This window comes from Pipistrellus kuhlii, unplaced genomic scaffold, assembly GCF_014108245.1.
Source record: "Pipistrellus kuhlii isolate mPipKuh1 unplaced genomic scaffold, mPipKuh1.p scaffold_m20_p_17, whole genome shotgun sequence".
In the NCBI taxonomy this organism is placed as follows: Eukaryota; Metazoa; Chordata; class Mammalia; order Chiroptera; family Vespertilionidae; genus Pipistrellus; species Pipistrellus kuhlii.
This window is the reverse complement of record NW_023425482.1, coordinates 4,906,669-4,925,950: the sequence shown is the minus strand read 5'-3', so window position 1 is coordinate 4,925,950 and position 19,282 is coordinate 4,906,669. Positions and strand designations below refer to the sequence as shown.

Here is a 19,282-nt window from a genome sequence, read left to right as displayed (position 1 = left end):
CATAATCGGCTGTGTGACCTTACAGAGCCTCTTGCCCTCTCTGGTTTCCATGTTCATACAGGATGTGTTGGAAACACACACTCAGGACCCACACAATCTCCAAGCTAGCCCAAATCTGGGCCCACACCCAGGAAAACTTTTAGAACCCCACCAGGAAGACGGGGGGCCTGCTTACCCTGGAATTTCCCCCCTCTTGCCCTCTCCCTCCCTCTCTCCCTCTTGCTCCTTTTTCTCTCTCTTTTCTATGACTTTTATCAAAGGCAAACAGCATGATCCCTGAGATAGGGCCGCTCCCCAACAAAGCCAGGGCCAGCTGGCCCACAGGAGCCACAGGGTGGGGCCGGGTGGAAGTGATGGGGCTGATTAGATAAGTGGGTGCTGGCAGTGACCCCAAAGTGAGCACCCACATGCTGATCCCACAGCCCACCATTCAGGGCGGAGAATGCCCAATGGTTGGGCTCTGTGCTCTGGAGTCTGCCAGCCATTAGCATGGAGGAGGAGCCAGCCAGCAGGGTACAGGAGGCAGCAGCCCCCAGGCTCATGGACACTCCAGCAAGCCTACAGAGCCGCCCCAAGTCAGAGTTGCAAACCAGCCTGCTGAGGCCTTTGCTCAGGGAAACTGAGGCCTGGGAGGCTGGGCATCGTAGGCTTTGGAGCCAGATGTTCCAACCTGGAGCCCTGGATCTTCTGTCAGAAAGGAGCTCAGGTTGGTCTGGGTGGGTACCTGCCGTGCCACCCTGAGGGAGCTGCTCAGGTTCTCTGGACCCCCTCTGCGGCATGGAGTGGGAAGAGTGGGACCTTCTCATTGGCTCATGTTGTTGAGGGAGGTCACCACCGGCTCCAGGGTGGGACAGAGCTGGGGACAAGGCTGAGAGCAGCAACTCAGCGGCAGGCCTGGGCTGGGCCCCAGCCCTCCTGGGATCCCGGGGGAGGAAAGCAATGCTGCCCATATCTATTAACATGTTGGCCTCTGCTCACACAGCTACCGACACAGCACGAAAACTGAGGCTCAGCAAAAGGTGAGCAGAGGCAGGCCCTGGCCCCAGCCTGTTGATTCCAGACCCCAAGTCTCTCGCTCAGCCACCCCCTCCACCAGGCTCCCAGGAGTGGGTCCTCACTTGGCCTGGGTGGCAACACTCAGCCCTGCTCCCTTCACTATTCCCTTGGGATGCCATAGGAGGGTTTTGAGACCTAAACAGACGTGTAAATCATATAAATATGCAAAAACTGAATTTTCTCATCTGGTTCCTCACAGATGCTTGAGGGTGAAATTGAATCCTGGGCTGCATGTTTGTTCTGGAAATAACATGTGTGGGGTTGTTTGCCAGAATAAATTAGTCTTTGTCCTGATGCTGTGCCTATAGTGATGGCCCGACACCCATGGGGGTGGGGAAGCCGCCCAGGCAGCAGGGCCTGCCCCACCGCCCTGAGGAGGTCATCTGCAAGTGGGGAAACTGAGGACAGAGCAAGAAGTCAGCCACTGGACAGGGGAGCTCATAGCTGGCCCACTGTACCCCCCACCTCCTTTCCAACAGCCTCCCTATCCTGTTTTCTCTATCACCTCCTACTTCGGCCCAGAAAAAGGTATTGAGCCTCGCCATGACCATGGCTGGGCTCTAATTCAAATCCCACCTATTTACTGTGTACCTTGGGTTGGTTGCTTAACCTCTCTGAGTGAGTCTCACTCTCCTGCTCTGTACACTAGGGAATTGTTCATTGTGACTCTGAGAAATCCCCATAGATTGTGTCAGGCCCTCGGCTAAAACTCAACAAATGGCAGAAATCGTGTGCAGATTGTGACTTCTTGGGGCCAAATGACACCGATCTCACTCTCCAGCTGAGACCAAGGGTAGATAGAATAGGAAGAGTTGGCCAGTACCTGACTGGAGCTGGCCTCTCTCTGTGCCTCTCTTGCCCCAGCTGCTCTGGAATTGGGGAGGAGGAAACAGAGAGGCTTCTGGACACTTCCACCTGGAAGCCTGCCATGACTGACCCACCATTAGCGATGTCACCTGTGTTTCCTGGGAGCCCTTAAGGACAGGCACTGTGCCTTCTTTGCCCTTGCCCCTGGTGCCCACATGGGGTTTTGTGACTGAGTAAGCACTAAGCCACAAATCCAGAGACCTGGATTCATCCCACCTTTACCCTGAGCTGGCAGTGTGGCTTGGGTGCTCCTGGCCTCCCTGGGCCCTGGGTTTCCTATCAGTGGGGTGGAGAACTGGCCATCTGCACGGCTACCACTGTCTGGGTCCTCCAGCTCTTGCCGAGGCTGTTTAAAAATAGCTGCATCTTCCTGCCTGTCACTCTCCCTGTCAGCTGCCACCCCTAGCTCCACATCCCCACCCCTGAGCCCCTCGCCCTCGCTAATTTCTGCTTTCACTCTTTCTCAGCCTTGAACTGAGCCCTCATGAAATACCCAGTCTGCCATGAGTATGTGGTCCCACCCACCCCCATTTTTCTTTTCTTTTTCTTTTTTTCTTCTTCTTTTTTTTTATAGCAAAGGTGGCGATTTATTGAAGAACAAGTAGTCCCCCACGTGGGGAGAGGGAAAGAGTTTCACAGAATGGACTCCCAAGTAGGGAGGGGGAAAGGGTTCCCTGATGCAATTTTATCGATACTTCTGGCTGGGAAAGGGTCTCTGCTAGGTGCTGCCTGGTCTTTGAGACTTGCTTGACCCCATTTTCTGTGGGGGGGTTTGGGCAGGAACTGGAAGCTGGAAATAGGTTATCTGAGCAGACAGCTGTTGAGCATCACTAGGGTCACCATGAACAGCTGCACAGGTTGTACGCTGCACAAGGGTCCTGGGTGAGCTGGGCCTTAAATCCTCACCACGCAGGGCACCTGCCATGGCCCTGCATCCTCCCACAGTGGCTTCCCTGGACCAGGGAGGTGGGTTGTCATATGATCATTGCCAATTCCCAGCCCAAGTTTCTCAGTCCCCCAGCCTCCCCTCCTTACCAGGCCTTGACCAGCCCCCAGCAAACCCTGGCTGGTGGGTTCTGTCCCCAGGCCTGCAGAACGGCCGCCTTTATCAGGAGCCAGCCCTCTCTGGCAGTGCATGATACCCAGGAGATGGAGCCGCTGCCGTGGGGAGCGCTGTTATCTGGGAGGCTCGGCCGGCAAGCCGTGGGGCTCCGATTAGGGAGCATGGCCGTTTGCCTGTGGGTGCCTGTGTGGGCAGGTGGGGGGCAAGCCAGAGCCAAGGTTCCGGAAAGGGACCATGGATCTCCACAGGTATGCCAAGCAGAGGCAGCCTGGGAAGTCTGGGCTGCCCCACCCTTTCTGTTGCTCAGGGAGTGACCAGAGCCAGCTGGTTTCCTCCCGCTCCGTGTCTCCAAGACTTGGCCCACACATGGGAAGACTGAGTTGATTTCTGATTCCTCCTCCCACAGGAAGGTGGGCACCAGCCCCAGATGGAAGGTATTATCTCCTCCTGGGGCTCCAAAAGGACAGGAACGACTCCTACCAACCTTCTGCACACAGAAAAGAAAATATGTGAAAACAGGGAGTCATGGCCACTGTGCTCCCCTGTCTGTGGCCCCAGCAGGGAAACTAGCGTCCAGAGGAACAAGAGGCCCAAGTGCCGGCCAACCCCTCTGTGGCTCAGTACATATCTGGTTGTCAGGATAGGGGTAAGCCATTGCGTCAGGATTCTGGATGCTTCCCCCTGGATCCCACACCCCTGCGTAGGCAGTGCACAGACTCAGCCCATGGCTGGCTCCCAGCCAGCCTCAGAAGCAGCACGTGGACCTGGCTGGACAAACACATGGATGGACAAATGAGTGCCCCGTGAGCTCAGCTCTAGACCGCCTCTTCCTTCCCCCATCTCTCCCTCACGCACCCACCCACCCACGCATCCTAGGTGGGTTGCAGAAGACTCAGACCCTTGTGGGCAGGCCACGAAGTGACAGAGCCACCCACTGCCCCCCCTCGTTGCGGGGCAGATAAAGGGGCGCCGGTCTCCTCGGCCTCGCCCTGGTCTCCTGCCATCTTATCTGCCCTGGGGAAGACAAGGACCCAGTTGGAACGTTTTAGCCAGGCCTCCTGGCATATTTACACGTTATCTCTGCCATTAGGCCGGCAGTTATCTGATAATCGGGCCCATTAAGGCCACAGCCTGCCCAATCGGGGCTCCAGGAAGTGGGGCCGCCACAGCAGCGCTCACTCAGAGACCAGGCCAGGCCACGTGAGGCCTCCGTGGGCGCAGGCAGCCTGTATGGCACCTGAGGCATAAGGTGGCCTGGCCTTCTGAGCAGAGGCTCTGCAGCTGAGGGAGGCGTGGCACAGCCATCCGAGGGCATGGCCACCACTAGCCCCTTGTCCAGTGAGGACACTGAGGCGGGGAGGGGGGTAACATGCAGGTGTGATTCTCCCAGGGCACTCTGACAAATTTGTGCAGGCTTGGTGGCTTAGAAATGTATTCTCTCACAGCTCTGAAGCCAGAAGTCCCAAATCCAGGTGTTAGCAGGGCCTCCCTCCATCTAGAGCACATGTGTCAAACACAAGGCCCGCGGGCCAAATCCGTCCCGCCAGGCCTTGCAATGTGGCCCGCACCGCGCTGTCATCACTGCACTCTGCTGCGTTTCCATCACAATGACAGTTTATGACTGTTCAGTAAACCATTCGGCCCGCGATTTAGGCTGGATTTTAGATTTTGGCCCCTTCTCTGATTGAGTTCGACACCCCTAATCTAGAGGCTCCAGAGGAGGGTCCTTCCTGCTTCTCCCAGCTCCTGGGACCCAGGTGCAGCTTTCTCCTGGCTGCATCTCCATCTCTGCCTGTCTTCACACTGTCTTTTTCCTCGAGTCTCTCTTCTATGTCTTTTTTCTGTGTCTCTTATAAGAACACTAGAGGCCCGATGTATGAAATTCATGCAAGAGTAAACCTTCCTTCCCTCAGCTGCAGACACCGACTTCCCTCGCAGCCCCTGCTTTGTCTGGAAGGATGTCCTGTCTAAATAGCATATTATGCTTTGATTATTATAGATTCTTCATTGATTTAGGGCCCACTGGATGATCGATGATGGTCTCATCTTGAGATCCTAACGAATATATCTACGAAGACCCTTTTTCTATGTAGGGCACAGTCACAGGTTCTGGGGGAAATGTCTCTTGGGGCCACCATTCATTCTATTTCACAGGTCATATGGATCATGTGACAAGCCTGGGCTGAACCTGGGAGCCTGATGTAGACCCTGTACGAACCCAAATTGCCACCCCGTGGGAATGACCATTGTAGGGCCTCACAGCTGAGGTCCGTCTGTCCGGGTAAACGTAACAGAATCCTAGCTCTACAGTGCATGCCACTCTTCTAGCTGTGCTATGGAGTCGTGGCCAACACCACACAAGCTGGCAGAGCCCAGAGAGTGTGGCCCTTCTCATGGCACAGGGAACCTTAGGCCCCTGGAGCCTTACAGCCTCAGCTAGGAGACAGGCCATAGTTAGCCAAGGACCTCAGCAAGAGTCAGGGTCCAGATTTTCCAGAGAATGCGCAGAGGTCCTGAGAATGGTGAGGGAGCCGCACATTCTGGGGTCACCTCTCATCTTCAGGGAGTAAATGGAATTGATCTCAGCACCACCCAGGCGCAGATTCTGGCTTTGCTGAGACCTTGGCTCTGGGCCTCAGGTGCCCCACCAGGCACTGTGCTAAACATGCTAGGTGGATTAACTCATCTAATCCTCATACCACCCAAGGAGGTAGGAAGTATTGGGGATCCCATCTTATCGATGAGGAAACCAAGACTCAGCATATCTACAGCTGCCCTTACAAGCCAGCTGTGCAGATTTAGGGATTCTGCAATGGGATGGGGGTGGGTCTCAACATCATCATCCTCTGCTCTGTGCCCATCCATGGATGCATCCTGGGTACAAGCAGCTTCGCCAATGCCACCCTGGGCTGCAGGAGGGTCACAGATGTCCCTGATACGGCCATGTGTGTTCCTGATAACAGTGGCTTTGGTTCTGAGGCCACACATGTCCCTAACATGAGCAGCCATACACCCCAAGCAAAGCACCTGCCTGCTCAAATCCAGCTGAAGGCACCCCTCATTGTCCTCTCTGCAACCCATTGTCTCCAGAAAAGGTCTTGCCCCAGGGGCTGGCCCAGCCCCTGAAGCAGGCACCAGCCAAAATCTCTAACTCAGGCCTAGCCCACAGAGCAGTATTCCCTGTGGAGGGCTGAGGCCGCAGAGGCAGGCTGGACATGGGCAGGCAGCAAGGCTGGGCGGTCACCATGGCTGACACTCCTCACACCTCTGATGTCTCTCCCCACAGACGAGCTGGAGCAGGTCCTGCAAGATGGGCAGAGGTGTGTGCGGGCTCGACGCAGCCTTGCTGAGGGCCTGTCCTGGGGCCCATTCCACGGAAGCATCCAGAGCAGAGCCTCATCCCCCGGGCAGACAGAACCGGTAAGGAGCCCCAACCATGGCTAGCCCACCCTCTGGCCACAGGGCAGCAGCCAAGGAAGCATCCCACTAGAGCACAGGCCCCTCAGACCCCCGGAGCCAGTCTGAGAGCTCCCACCACTTCGTGTGAAATACATCAGAAGATGTGGGTGTTAGACCAGGACGGCTTCCTGGAGAGTTCAGAGACCAAGGCCACTAAGGGACTTTGGGTGAACCCAGAAGGAAGGGTTTTTAAGGGGCCCTTAATGGAGGAGTAGAAGGTGGTTAGGCAGAGAAGGAGAAGGGCTTTCAAGAGGAAGAAGCAACAAGGAGCCCAGTGGTAGGGCTGGACCCTGTGCGTGGCCATGTGGCTGGGAGGAAGTCAGGGGCATCACTCCCCTCCCCCAGGCCTTTATGGGGAGGGGCCCTCCTGATGGTAAACCAAGTGGCATTCTGGGCACTTGGGGACAACTGCAGCAGAAAGCTAGAGATTCATTCTGGTTTTGTCCCCGTGCGTCTTCTGAGGACAAGGAGAGGGCACCTGTGGTGCCTGAGTGTCACAGCACCTCATCAGCATTGCTCATCTCCCTCTTTAACGTAGAACCCCCGCCTGGGCAGCACCCTCCCCCTGGATGAGAAAAGCACCGGGGTCGCTGGGCAGGCAAAGAAGTGACCCACCAGGGCCTACCACAGGGCTGGGCTCAGTGGGCACAGAGCCAGCAGCCCTGCAGCAGGGATGGTCCCCTTGTCCTCTGGCCCCAACCAAGGAGGAAACAGCGGAAACTCCAGGATGGATTCGGCTCTGCGGAGGGAGCCTGACTGGGGCTCCTCAGTGGCATGGAGGCTGTGGTGTTTAGTGCAGCCTCTGGAGGCAATGAGCTTCCTGTCACTGGAGACATCCAAGCAGCAGTTGACTCTTCAGAGGTTAGGCTGCTGGGAGGCAGTTAGTAGTTGGAAGGAGGAGGGGGTGGGCTGGGAGCTCTGTGGCTCTGGTCTCTGAACTCTCAAAGTGTAAAGAAAACCTATGAGCAGTGACAGGACAAAGGCAGGCTGGCTGAGGGCTTGGGGGTCTCAGCATGTTCTGAGTGGAGTTTGTGCCTCTCTTCGTGCTCCCTCCTGGGGACAATCAGCCCCTCCTGGGGACAATCAGCCCCTTCCAAGGTGGACAGGTGTGTGTTCCAAACTCTCCCCACACGGTGCTGTGTGCCCATGCTTACACACAACACCTTGTTTCCTCCCTCTCCCGCCCTGTGAGGCAGGATTGCTGCCCCTGTGACAGATGAGGAAACGGGTTAAGTGGCTTTCCAAAGCCATCCAGATCAAATAGCAGAGGGAGAACTGGAGCCAGTGTCTGCCCAACCCCAGAGACCCCGGCAGGCTCCATAAGGACAGGGCTGAGTCCGGAGACGCAGCTGTCCCCTCCCACCTGCAGCTCCTCTCTGGAAGTTTTGTCCTCCTGGGGCCTAGGGCACAGGTCAGTCTGGGGAGACTTGGCACGAGGCTGGAAACGCTGTCCAGGCAGAGATAATGTCCGAGGGGAGTGAGGGAGCGAGCACCAGAGAAGCCGGCAACCTTTGAGGCTCTGGCGGAGGAGCCCAGGGAGGAAGGAGCCTCGCTTGCTCTTCCCTGCAGCTTTATCTTCCGCAGAATTCAATCCTCGATTAACCCTTATCTCCCCAGCAGGCACTATCTCTGCCTTGGCGCCGAGTGTCCAGACGCAACGTACAAGATGATTGATTTCTTAAAGATACGCGAGCCTTTCTGATACTTCATTTATTGTCTAAATATTTTTGCTAACGTTTCAGCCGGCCCCTTATCGAGCTCAGCTGATGGGTCCCAGTTCTCTCCCCCAAGCACCTCCTGCCCCAGATCATCCTATCAGCTACCAGGCGCTATTCACTCTTTCAAAAGGGGAGAGGGGGAGGGGCGCCGAAGGAGTGTGTATTGGCCCTTTCCTGCTGCGAGTTAGGGGCGGCGGCTTCTGCTGCTTCTTCTTCTTCTTCTTTTTCTTTTTTTTTTTTTTTTTTTTTTTTTGCAGTGGCTTCTTGCAGTCTGGAGAGGGGACAGGGTGGCCGGACTCTGTGGGTGGGAACTTTAGGAAGAACACAGAGGGCACAGAGCCTGGCGGAGGATTAAGAGTTGGTTCTGGCACCAACCTGTTGTGTTCATTCAGGCAGGTCCCTCCCTGATCCAGCAGCAGTTTCCACTATTGGAAAGGAGGGCTTGGAGGCCCAGCCAGCTCTAAAATTTGCAGTCAGTACAAAAGGAATGTTTAGGACGGATGGTGGATGGATAGATGGATGGATGGATAGATGAGTGGATGGTGGCTGGGTAGATAAATGTATGATAGATGGATGGGTGGGTGGATAAATGAACGAATGGGCAAATGAGCAAATGAATGAACAAACTTTCACCCTTAGCTTGGTCCACACTGGCTTGGCCCATCTGTGTCCAGGGCTCACCCACTTTAGCCATAGCACCATCACAACATCAGTGAGACCTGGGAGGGACCCCATGGCTGCCAAGCAGGGCAGCAGGTTCACTGGGGAAAGACCCTGCCTGAGAGGTTGAAGTGGGACCCCCTGGGCCCTGACCTACCGTGTGGCCCCAGGTGTCTTTGCCCTGGATCAGTGTAGAGGGTGGGCCTCCTTGGTCCTCCACCTGGAGACAGAGATGGGCCTGGGACCCTTGGCTCTGAGCAGCTCTCCATGCAGGAAGCCTCAAAGGCTGGCATTAGGGGTCACTGCCATGGAGAGCCAAACCTCACAACAGGGCAAGCCCTGGCCAAAAGCCTTGGGGGCGGGGTTGGGGGTGGGGGTGAGGCAGGGCACCTGGATACACTCCTAGTGATCCCCTCTCCCCTCTTTGATTCTCATTTACATTTGTTTGTAATAAGGAAGAATGCCCCCTGCCCATCAGGGAACTGCTTTTCCCTGACGTCTGGGACACCAAACCCGGGCGTGGGGTGCTGTGGGTTCTTTACCAGGTAGGGAGGCACTGCAGGCTGCCCTGCATCCAGCTTAGTGCACCTGCTGAGATGTCCCAGCATTCCATGTCAGAGCAGCTTCTTCCCCAGGGCGCCAGGTGCTGCTGGCTGTAGCTGTCCAGCCTCCATGTTCCCACCTGGACATGCTGTGGACACACCTTAACAGCAGGCGGTTCCTACCCGCTAAGATCTGGGCACAGCAAGGCAGCACTGGAGCTGGCCTGCCAGCTATGCCTGCCCACGTCCCTGCCCCGCCATTGCCTCTTTACTTGCCAACCCCTGGGCCTGTCCATGCCCCTGCTGCTCCCAGGAACCTGTTCCAGGCACCGCAGCTCATTGTCCTCTGTTCAGTATACCCAGCAGCCCATGGGACCTCACAGGAAATGCCCTGTGGCTCTGCTGCTCCCTTCCCCTTCCCACATTACTGAGGGGTAGCCTGGCCCAGACCTGGGTGCCAACAGGTCACTAGGACCATGATAGTCAGGTCCTGGACTAGAGCTTTACTGGTACTGTTAACTCACCTTGGCCATGAGACAGCTGCTCCGACTAACCCTATTGTACAGGTGGGGAAACTGAGTTCAAGAGGGGGCCCCAAAATGCAAGGGTTTCCTGTGGCTGCTGTAACGAAGTGCCACGGCCTGGTGTCTTAAGCAGAATTATATTCTCTCCTAGTTCTGAGGCCAGGGGATGGCAGGGCTGGTTTCTTCTGGAGTCTCTGAGGAAGAAAGCATTCCAGGCCTCTCCTCAGCTGCTGGTGATCCTTGGGGCTCCTCAGCTTAGAGATGTATCAGTCCCACCTCTGCCTCTTCTCCTTCCTTTGTCTTTGGATTTAAGATCCACATGGATAATCCAGGATGATTTCACCTGGGCTATCCTTAATTCAATCACATCTGCAAAGACCCTCTTTCCAAACAAGGTCATATCAGGCTCTGAGTGGACATATCCTTGGGGGCCACATTCAGCTGGCTCCACGGAGCCAACAGCCAGCAGAGCGAGGGCCCAGCCAGGTTGGCCCCTGGCTCCGCATGGGACAGCCCCGAGGGAATGCTCTGGTCTGGGCTTGGCTGGAACACCAGGGTAGGGAAGGGGGCATTGTGGGGTGTCCTGGAGACAAGCTCCAGACAGGAGACCTACTGCTAACCTTCCTGAGTCCCTGGCACCCTTCCCTCCATGCCTCAGTTCCCTACCTGCAGCTGTGGGAGCTGGGAAAGTGCCACAGGGTATGGGAGGTGCTATCAGCAAGAAGGGGATCAGGCCCTAACCGGTTTGGCTCAGTGGATGGAGCGTCAGCTTGCGGACTGAAGGATCCAGGACATGTACCTTGGTTGCGGGCACATCCCCAGTAGGAGGTATTCAGGAGGCAGCTGATCAAGGTTTCTCTTTCATTGATGTTTCTGACTCTCTATCCCTCTCCCTCTCTGTAAAAAAAAAAAAAATATATATATATATATATATATATATATATATATATATATATATATAGATATATTTTTTTTTTTTTTAATTTTTTTTAAAAAAGAAGGGGCTCCAGCTACAGAGTCAACCCAGACTGGCCTTCAGGGGATCCAGGAGGAGGATTCAGCTGGTGTCAAAGACCCAGGACCCCTCCACCACACCAGAAAGACTATTGTCCCATCCCCTATTGTCTGCCTCTTCCAAGTCCCATTCCCACTGATACCCACACAGTGCTCCTCCTCACCCCTCCGGGCCTCACCCACTGTCCTGGCTACAGCTGCCCATACCCAGCTCCTGCCCCCACCAGGCCTCAGCCCTTCCCAGGCTTGTCCTGTTTCTCCAGCACTTTCCCTTCCAGCCTCCACGGCTTCTTTCTTGCTGGCCTTTCCACTCCAGCATCGTGCTGAGACATCGGGGACCGCGTGTTCTGTTCATGGTGCCCATGCACCTGGCACAGAGCATGCCCTCATACATTTGGGACTAGTTGCTGAATGAGTGAATGAATGAATGAATGAATGAATGAAAAAGCTGCAGTGATTCATTGGAGACCATGCATACCTGGGTTATAATTCTATGTACAGAAGCCACCACCACCACCGCCCCTCCCATAGCCTTGGGTGCCATTAGCCTCTGTGGGCCTTAGTCTCCTCTCCTGTGAAATGGGTTCTTCACAGGATCTAGGGAGACAAAGGGGCCTGAGGACTGAAAGGCCATTGCCTCTGGCCAGGTGAGCTGGGGACGTGGGCGGGGCTTCTCAGGATGGGCTGAAGGACTGAGGACTGAGCTGGGAGGGCCCAGTCAGCCCACCCTGGCCTGCCCCAGTTCTGCCCTCTCAGGAACCTACCTGTGATAACCTGGGGGAGGGCCAGTGGCCCTGCTGACCTTCTCAGGGCTGTCTGCTCCCTGTGCCAGACCACCCGCCCCCAGGACAGGGCCCCCACCTCGCCCTCCGTGCAGCTTCATGAGAAGCACTGCAAGGTTTGGGAACAGCCTCAGATAAAGTTGTCACAGCGGATGCGGCAGAGATAGGGTTTCTGATGGTTATCGGTGGGCACAGAATCCAGACACTGACCTCTTTGTTGGGGAAACAAGGAGTGTTCTCAGATGCACCCAGAGAATTTAAAGTGGCCGCCCGTTATCCTGGGGCTGGGTGGGGCCGCCCTAGAGCCAGGAGGGAGGGACAGGGGCAGCCCTGTGGGGCTGTAGGCATGGCAGGCAGGGCTTCTCCCTGGATCCTGACAGGGCTGAGAGCGAGCTAGACCCAGACTGGGCACCCAGCCTGGGGGCACCCATGAGGAGAAGCAGCTGGCGGTACACACAACTCTGTTAGTTTTGGCTGGAGGACCAGGGGGAAGTTGTGAATAGTCCCCCCAAGCTGGCTCCCCCTGCCCAGGGCAAGGCGGGCTAAGAAGGGGGCCTGTCTCTGCCCAGAGCCTTCATCACCAGAGAAAAGGGCTTCTGGCCGAAACTGGTTTGGCTCAATGGATAGAGCGTCGGCTTGGGGACTGAGGGGTCCCAGGTTCGATCCGGTCAAGGGCATGTACCTTGGTTGCGGGCATATCCCCAGTGGGGGCGGGGGGGGGGGGGTAGTTGCAAGAGGCAGCTGATCGATGACTCTCTCATCGATGTTTCTAACTCTCTATCTCTCTCCCTTCCTCTCTGTACAAACAATAAAATACATTAAAAAAAAGAAAGAAAGAAAAGAAAAGGGCTTCTGTTCCAAGGCTGCTCCAATCGGGGAGAATATAGTAGGAAAAAGAAAAAAGAAAAGAAAGGGGCAGCCCTGTGTTATGTCGGCCCCTCCACAGGGGAAGTGGAGTGAAATTTGCCCCTGGCCCTGGGCTCAGCATGCTCCCGGAGGCAGGGAGGTGGCCCTCAGGCTGCAGCCAGCAGACGTGGGGGTCCAGCTGCCTGGCACAGGCCTAGGGGCTGACTGGCGGGTGGGGTGAGGGCAGGCTGGGCAAGGCCATGCTGCACTCTCCAAGAGCCAGGGGTCCCTGCACCCCTAGGAGCCAAGTGCAGGCATGTGCCCCCACTCAGGTGGTTGTGCGCCCCTCCCCCCCTTTTTCAGCCTTCCCTGTTTAAATAGGTGCCCAGCCCACCTTGGTGTTAATAAGGGCTGAGGGAATGTGGGGGTGAAAGTCAGTCATAAAGCTCTGGATCTCCTGACCCATCTCCTCTTGGGAAGTGGGTGTAGGGTACAGGACAGAGCCCCCTTGAGGCCCCTGCATCCCCCCACAACCCCCTCACAGTCAGGGGCTGTCACCCAGGGCAGCGACCAAGCGCAGGTGCTCAGTACCCACTGGGACACAGAGATGGGCTGCTCTGGGCAGAAGGCACAAAGCTGGCTGGGGACATGGCGCCACTGCCATCCGTCCCTCAGCTTAGAATGTACATGGAAAATTAGGGGTTCTGCAGCGTCAGCAAAGCTGAGCGCGAGGGCTTTTATCATGCTGCGAACACGCGCTCCTGAGAGTGATAAGCATTAAACCAACCGGGAGGCTGTCAGTCTCAGTGTGAGGGTTTAGAAATATTGGGACGAATAATTAGATTTCATATCGTTACCGCAGCACCCATCGGAGGATCAGGCAGATTAATTTTTTTTCACCCTCCTCTACTCATTAATATTCATTAGAGACTCAAGGAGACCCAGCCTTCCTTGCTGCTGGTTCACCCACCACTGTGCCAGCAACCCCCTTCCATTCTACTGTGCCCTAGGCCTGACCCCCTGCTGTAGCCTCAGCAGACCTCCCAGCCAGCAGGAACCCCTAGCTGGTGCCCAACTCCCACCCCTGCTCTGCAGTGTCAGAATCACCAGGTGTCAAAAGGAGGCAGCTGCCTGCCACAGCCTGCCTGAAAGCAGTCTCATTGGTGGAGATGTCCACCCCAAGTTGCCATTTAGCAATTGCATTTATTTAGCAAAGGCATTTATTTGTATAAAACAAATCCCCAGTGGACACCAGCCTCTTGGCCCCAGAGTCACAACGGCTAGTTGGTGTGTCCTATTGGCCAAAAGGAATGCAAAAGCAAGGGTGATAGTGGAGGGGCTTGTTTGCCATGTGCTGGTCACTTACCAGACAGGCTCTACTCCAAAGGAGGGCTTCACACAGATTGCTTCTTCCCAATGCCTGAGGGGAAACTGAGCCACAGATGCAACATGCCCTGCAAGCAGGTGGCAGGGCAAGGATGGGTCCAGAATGAGCAAGCAGGCTCAGGCCACAGTTCCAATCAGGAGGGGAATCATCCATTTGCAGAGAGGGGCCAAGGCCCAGGGAGGGCTTCATGGTGCTGGGACAGGTATTCTCTGCTCACCTGTTCCATGCAGGTGTTCTGACCTGGCTGGGAGTTCTTACCGGGCGTGCTGGCATACTGGCCTGATCTCACAGGGTCCCTGAGTCTGCCACAGGTTGGGGACAAGATGCAGAGGTAGTCAAAGGGCGATGCCCTGCCCAAGGTCACAGTGGGAAGGTCAGGCCTGGACTGGATACCAATGCCCAGCTCCGGAGCCCCTGGGGTCCCCATAGCCAAAGCCCAGGAGAGTGGTGTGGGCTCAGACCTGGCATGGAGGTGTCCGGAACCCATCAGAGGACATCCCACCCACCATGTCCTGCCCTGGGCATCCCACAGCATCCCACCAACTGCCATGTGCATGAAATCACTACCCTCTCGGTGGTAGCATTTTCAGGTGACAGCAAGAGACACTGATTCTTAAAAGTCCTGATGCTCAGTTTCTAAGTAAAAGGCATTTATTTGCATAAAACAAAAAGTACCTAAATGTTTTCGGGTGCCGTAACTTTCCATGTGGGACTCATTTGCTAAGCTTAGGGACCTCCAGGAAGAGGATCCCAGAACTGGGGCCCAAGGGCAGCAGCAGTCACACCCACTTCTTTTTTTGTTGTTAATTTTATTTTATTGATCTTTTAGAGAGAGGGAGAGAGATGGTTAGAAACATCAGTAAGAGAGAAACATCAATCTACACATCTACTGGGGATGTGCCTGAAACCAAGGTATATGCACTTGACCGGAATCAAATCTGGGACCTTTCAGTCTGCAGGCCGACACTGTCCACTGAGCAAAACCAGTCAAGGCTCATACCCACTTCTTTTATATATATTATTGATTTTCCACAGAGAGGAAGGGAGAGGAATAGAGAGCTAGAAATGTCGATGAGAAACATCGACCAGCTGCCTCCTGCACACCCCCCACCAGGGATGTGCCCGCAACCAATGTACATGTGACTGCAATCGAACCTGGGACCCTCCAGTCTGCAGGCTGACGCTCTATCCACTGAGCCACACCGGTTTCGGCTCACACCCACTTCTTCAGGCAAAAAGGGCCACGTTCCTGCCCTGCTCACCAGCCAGCCATGGGTCTGCACCACAACCCCATGTATAACCAAGAGCTGGGCCACAGAGCGGGGCTGCAGGCCGATGCCCGGCCAGCCGTTGCCAGACACAGGCTGCACTGGGACAGGGGACACGTGTTTCCTCTGCTTAGCTCGGCTCCGGAAATCAGGCCACCCCCTCCGAAGCCCAGCGGACAGCAGCCTTGAGCCTAATCCAGAGCTCTTTCCTTCCGGATACTGGGGGCCCAAGTGGGAGGAGCCCGTGCTGGTGCAGCCCCATGCACCCTGTGGTTTTTACGAAAGCACCCAGCAGCCTGCTAAAATGGGGATAGAGGGGATGAGGAGAGAACACAGGTCTGTGTGTGAATTCCCTGTCACTGGCTGCCTATGTGACCTTGGATGTTACTTGATCTCTCTGGACCTCAGTTTCCTGGAGAACCCAGCTCCCGAGCTCTGAGAGGTGTCACTAGCACAGCATTTGACAAGAAATAGGCCCACAGCCTGGTCCAGCCATCCTACCAGGTAGTCTCTTGGGCTTTCCCGCATGTGCCCCATGGAGAACCCCTAGCTGGGCTCTTCCCCTGCTCTGTCCTTGCTGACCCCTCCTTTCTGCCCCCCAGAGCCCGGCCCTGACCCTGCTGCTGGAGGACGAAGCCTGCTGGCTGAGGACACTGCCCCTGGCCCTGACGGAGGCTGAGGCCAATGTGGAGATCCACAGGAAGGGTTGGTATCTGGCGCCTCCCTCTCTGCCTTCCGGAAGGTGGAAGTCCTCTCCCAGGCCCGGCTCTTAAAGGGAAATCAGCCTGCTCTGAGCCGGGCCAAGGGACTGGCCACCACACCCCTAGCACCAATTCATACCCATCAGGGGTCGCACAGATGTCTGTGTGATGGGGGAGCAGGGTCTCAGGAAGCCAGGACGCTTTCAGGACCTCGGGGATACCTCCAGGGCAACGGAAGAGCCCAGGCCAGGGAGGCCAGGACCCAGCAACAGGTGCCAACTGGACCTGCCTGTGCATTTTGGCCACTCCTGCCTCCCTGCACCTTCTAGAGGGAGGGTCCCTGGAGCCAGAGCCTGGGTGGGGAGGAGGGAGAACAAGATGGGGGTCCTTGTCCCCCTCACCTTCTCAATTCAGAGTTCAAGCCAAGCATATGCAGGGGCTACCATCTCCATCACCACAGCCCTGCCTGCCCCAATTGGTCTTATTCCTGAGGGAAGTGTGGCCTGGCTTCCAGTGTGTGAGGGTCAGGGTGGTGTGGACCCTGCCCCCCACCCCATTGCAGACAAGGCTCAGGTCCCAGGGGAGAATGTGGAGACATACTCATGACTTCTACAGACAGCAAAGGCTGTTTGCCACGTGACCAGCCAGGAGGGCTGTGCATCTACTGACTACAGGAAACATACCTCATTCCCTGTTTTGCTAAAATGTTCTGGGGGTTGTCACCCTCACCACCACCTCCTGAGCACACAGCACATTTGGCTAACACCCAGTGGAGGCAGAGCTCCATCCTGAGGGTGGCTTTGATTTCCAGACAGAGCCAAAGGCCATTGGAGATAAGGAACAGTCCTGTGACCAGCTCCTCAGCCCAGCCCCTACCCACCTGGGGGCTGCCAGGGCCTGGCAGGGGTACAGAACGAATGCTGGGCTCAGCATTTGGGGACCTGAGCTTTCCACCCTGCCCTGCAGTCAACCATACACCTGGTCCCAACACTTCACCTGTTTCCCCATCCACAGGGGGGAGAGAACCCTGGCCCCTCCTCCCCACCAAGGAGTACTCTTAAGGACCCAGAAAGCAGCTAGAGGAGAGAGCTGGGTCTTGGTAGTAAGTAGTCAGCATTGAGACTATACACCCAGCCAGGACGTGGGTCAGTTAGCACTGCTTGGCCCACCCTTCTTAGCCTGGTCAGCAGGAATCCGGCCACCTGTGTCTGTCCAGGCAGGACAAGGGTCCTTGTAGCTAGTAGCCTTGTGCTGGGCACTGGGGGTAGATTATCAGGCAGCTCGCCAGGGTCCTGTTGGATAAGACTGCCCCCTGCAGGGCACCTTGAGAACAGTGCACCAGCAGAGTTGAATGGAGCAGGCTTGCCAGTCCAGAGCCTGGCCCAGTGGCTACCAGGCGCTCTGCCACCTGTCCTACATGCCACCCCTCTCCTGGAAAATAGACAAGCTCTGCTGGCACCCTCAAGTTCCACTCAGTGGGCTCAGAGAAGGGCAAGAAAGCCCAAGGAAGGCTTGGGTAGGCCTGGGGGACCACCCATCTGCCCCACAGGTGCAACTTGTGGAAACCAACCAACCACAGCTGTGCACCAGGCCTGGTCACTCCCTAATTGTGGCCTTGGCTCCATACCCCATCCTGGGCTTCAAAACTCTGGTCTCTAAGATGAGGGGCTCGGGAAGATAAGAGGGGAGTCTTTGCAGAGGTGGGCCTGGAGCTGCTGGTCCTCCCATCACTGTGCCCTTACCCCTGCAGATGGAGCCCTCTGGTGCAGGCTCACCAAGCCGGTGCCAGCAGGGGGACTGCTGAGCGTGCTCCTCACAGCCGAGCCTCACAGCACCCCTAACCACCCTGTGAAGAAGGAGCCTGCAGAGCCTGAGTGCCTGGCTCCCTCACACACTGACATCCAGCTCCTGCCCCAGCAAGCCGGCATGGCATCCATCCTGGCCACAGCAGTCATCAACAGTGAGTACCACCCTCGGGCCACCCCAGGTGCATGGGAGGACCAGCACAGTCCCCAGGCGCAGGACTGCAGGTGGTACTGAGGAGCTCAAGATCTACAAGATCTGTGACCACTGGCTCTGAGCAGAGGAGGAAGTGTGCTGCAGTAGACATGCACGGGGAGCTTGAAAGAGGTTCCAGGAGGGAGAGGGGCTCCAGGCTGCAGCCAGCTCATGAGAACAAGGTTGGCTCACGAATAGTGACCGGGCAGCCCTGAGCAGGCTGCAGGGAGACGGGGCAGCAGTGTGCACTTAGCCAGGGCAGAGGCAGCAGGGTCCTCAGGGCCCAGGTCACACGCTGAGAAGGGCCCAGGAAACAAGCCCAAACCTGAGCCCATGCCTCCCTCTTTGGAGCAGAGCAGGTTTCTGTTTCTCAGCCTCTGCTGGCATATGGGTCACCCCTGGCCCTGCCCACTAAACCCTGGTACTGCCCCCACTTCTCAGCACACACTAAGCCTCAGAGAGTTGTTGTGAGAATTAAGTAGGTTTCACACATTCAGCAAATACTTGTTTAATATCCACACTGAGCCAAGCAGTGGAGGCACCAGCATCACCGAGGTAGGATTCTGGCCAGCCCTGAAAGGACCCATACACCAGAGAGGTGGCCTTACTTGGAGGTGGTGGCAGCGGTAGAGGGTTCATCCCAGGAAGGAAAGCAATGACATGGTCAGACAGTAGCAGGGCTACTTTATTGGGGTGCCTGGGAAAGTTGCTCAGACATGAGAACAGTTAGCTTTGGACCTGCATGCCAGGGAAGAGCAGCTGAGCGGTCCCCCACCAAGGCCCAGGAGGTGGTCACTGTGGTTGGAGCCTAGCAGTGCACCAAGCGCAAATTGGGCAAATCTCTGAGGGTAGTTCCAGGCAAGAATGGGATTTTTCTCTGAACAATGAGAGGTCACTAGAGGCTTTAACCAGCAAAGGGTGTGATCCAATCTGGTTTTAAAATCACCCTGGCTGCTGGGTGGTAACTGTGGGGTTGCAAAATTGTAAGAGGAAGCTTTTGAGCAAGTCAAAGGTCATTTGATGCAAGTGGATGCAGCTAAGGTATAGCCTGATGGGACACTGGAGCCCACAGTTGGGTGGGTGAGGAGATGGCGGCGGCAGCAATCAAGAGGCCAGGAACTTCTTCGATGTGGCTGGCTAGGTGGATGTGGGTCTGTACCACTGCTGGCAGGGGAGTCAGTGAGGAGAGCTCTGCTGAGCATCCTGACCCCTAGGTGGCTGGGAAACATGTGGTGGGGCTCAGGGCACAGTCAGAGCTCTCCCTGGGGAGCCCTGGGGCAGGAGGAGACTCCCAGGGAGAGACAGGGCCTGTGGACACTAGAGTTGGAGGGAGAGTGTCTGCTGTGTCCCAGTTTAGTTTTTGTGTGTGTGTGTTGTTGTTTTTTTAATTATTGATT

At 56.1% G+C, this 19,282-nt stretch overlaps 1 protein-coding gene and 1 long non-coding RNA gene across 8 annotated transcripts in view; both read left to right on the top strand.

Moving 5' to 3' along the window:
• ZFPM1 (zinc finger protein, FOG family member 1) overlaps positions 1 to 19,282 on the top strand; it is a 70,893-nt gene that overhangs the window by 46,957 nt on the left and 4,654 nt on the right. For 6 of the 7 annotated variants that reach the window (XM_045582608.1, XM_036440237.2, XM_036440240.2 and 3 more), the window contains 3 exons: positions 6,273 to 6,406; positions 15,789 to 15,891; positions 17,638 to 17,847. In XM_045582608.1, coding sequence (XP_045438564.1) covers positions 6,273 to 6,406; positions 15,789 to 15,891; positions 17,638 to 17,847 — 447 coding nt within the window. The remainder of the gene's footprint in view (positions 1 to 6,272; positions 6,407 to 15,788; positions 15,892 to 17,637; positions 17,848 to 19,282) is intronic. The other variant, XM_036440241.2, reaches the window with a different exon arrangement.
• LOC123652473 lies at positions 14,805 to 15,408 on the top strand. The gene is made up of 2 exons (XR_006741836.1): positions 14,805 to 14,886; positions 15,095 to 15,408. It is a non-coding gene; the product is annotated as an uncharacterized LOC123652473 (long non-coding RNA).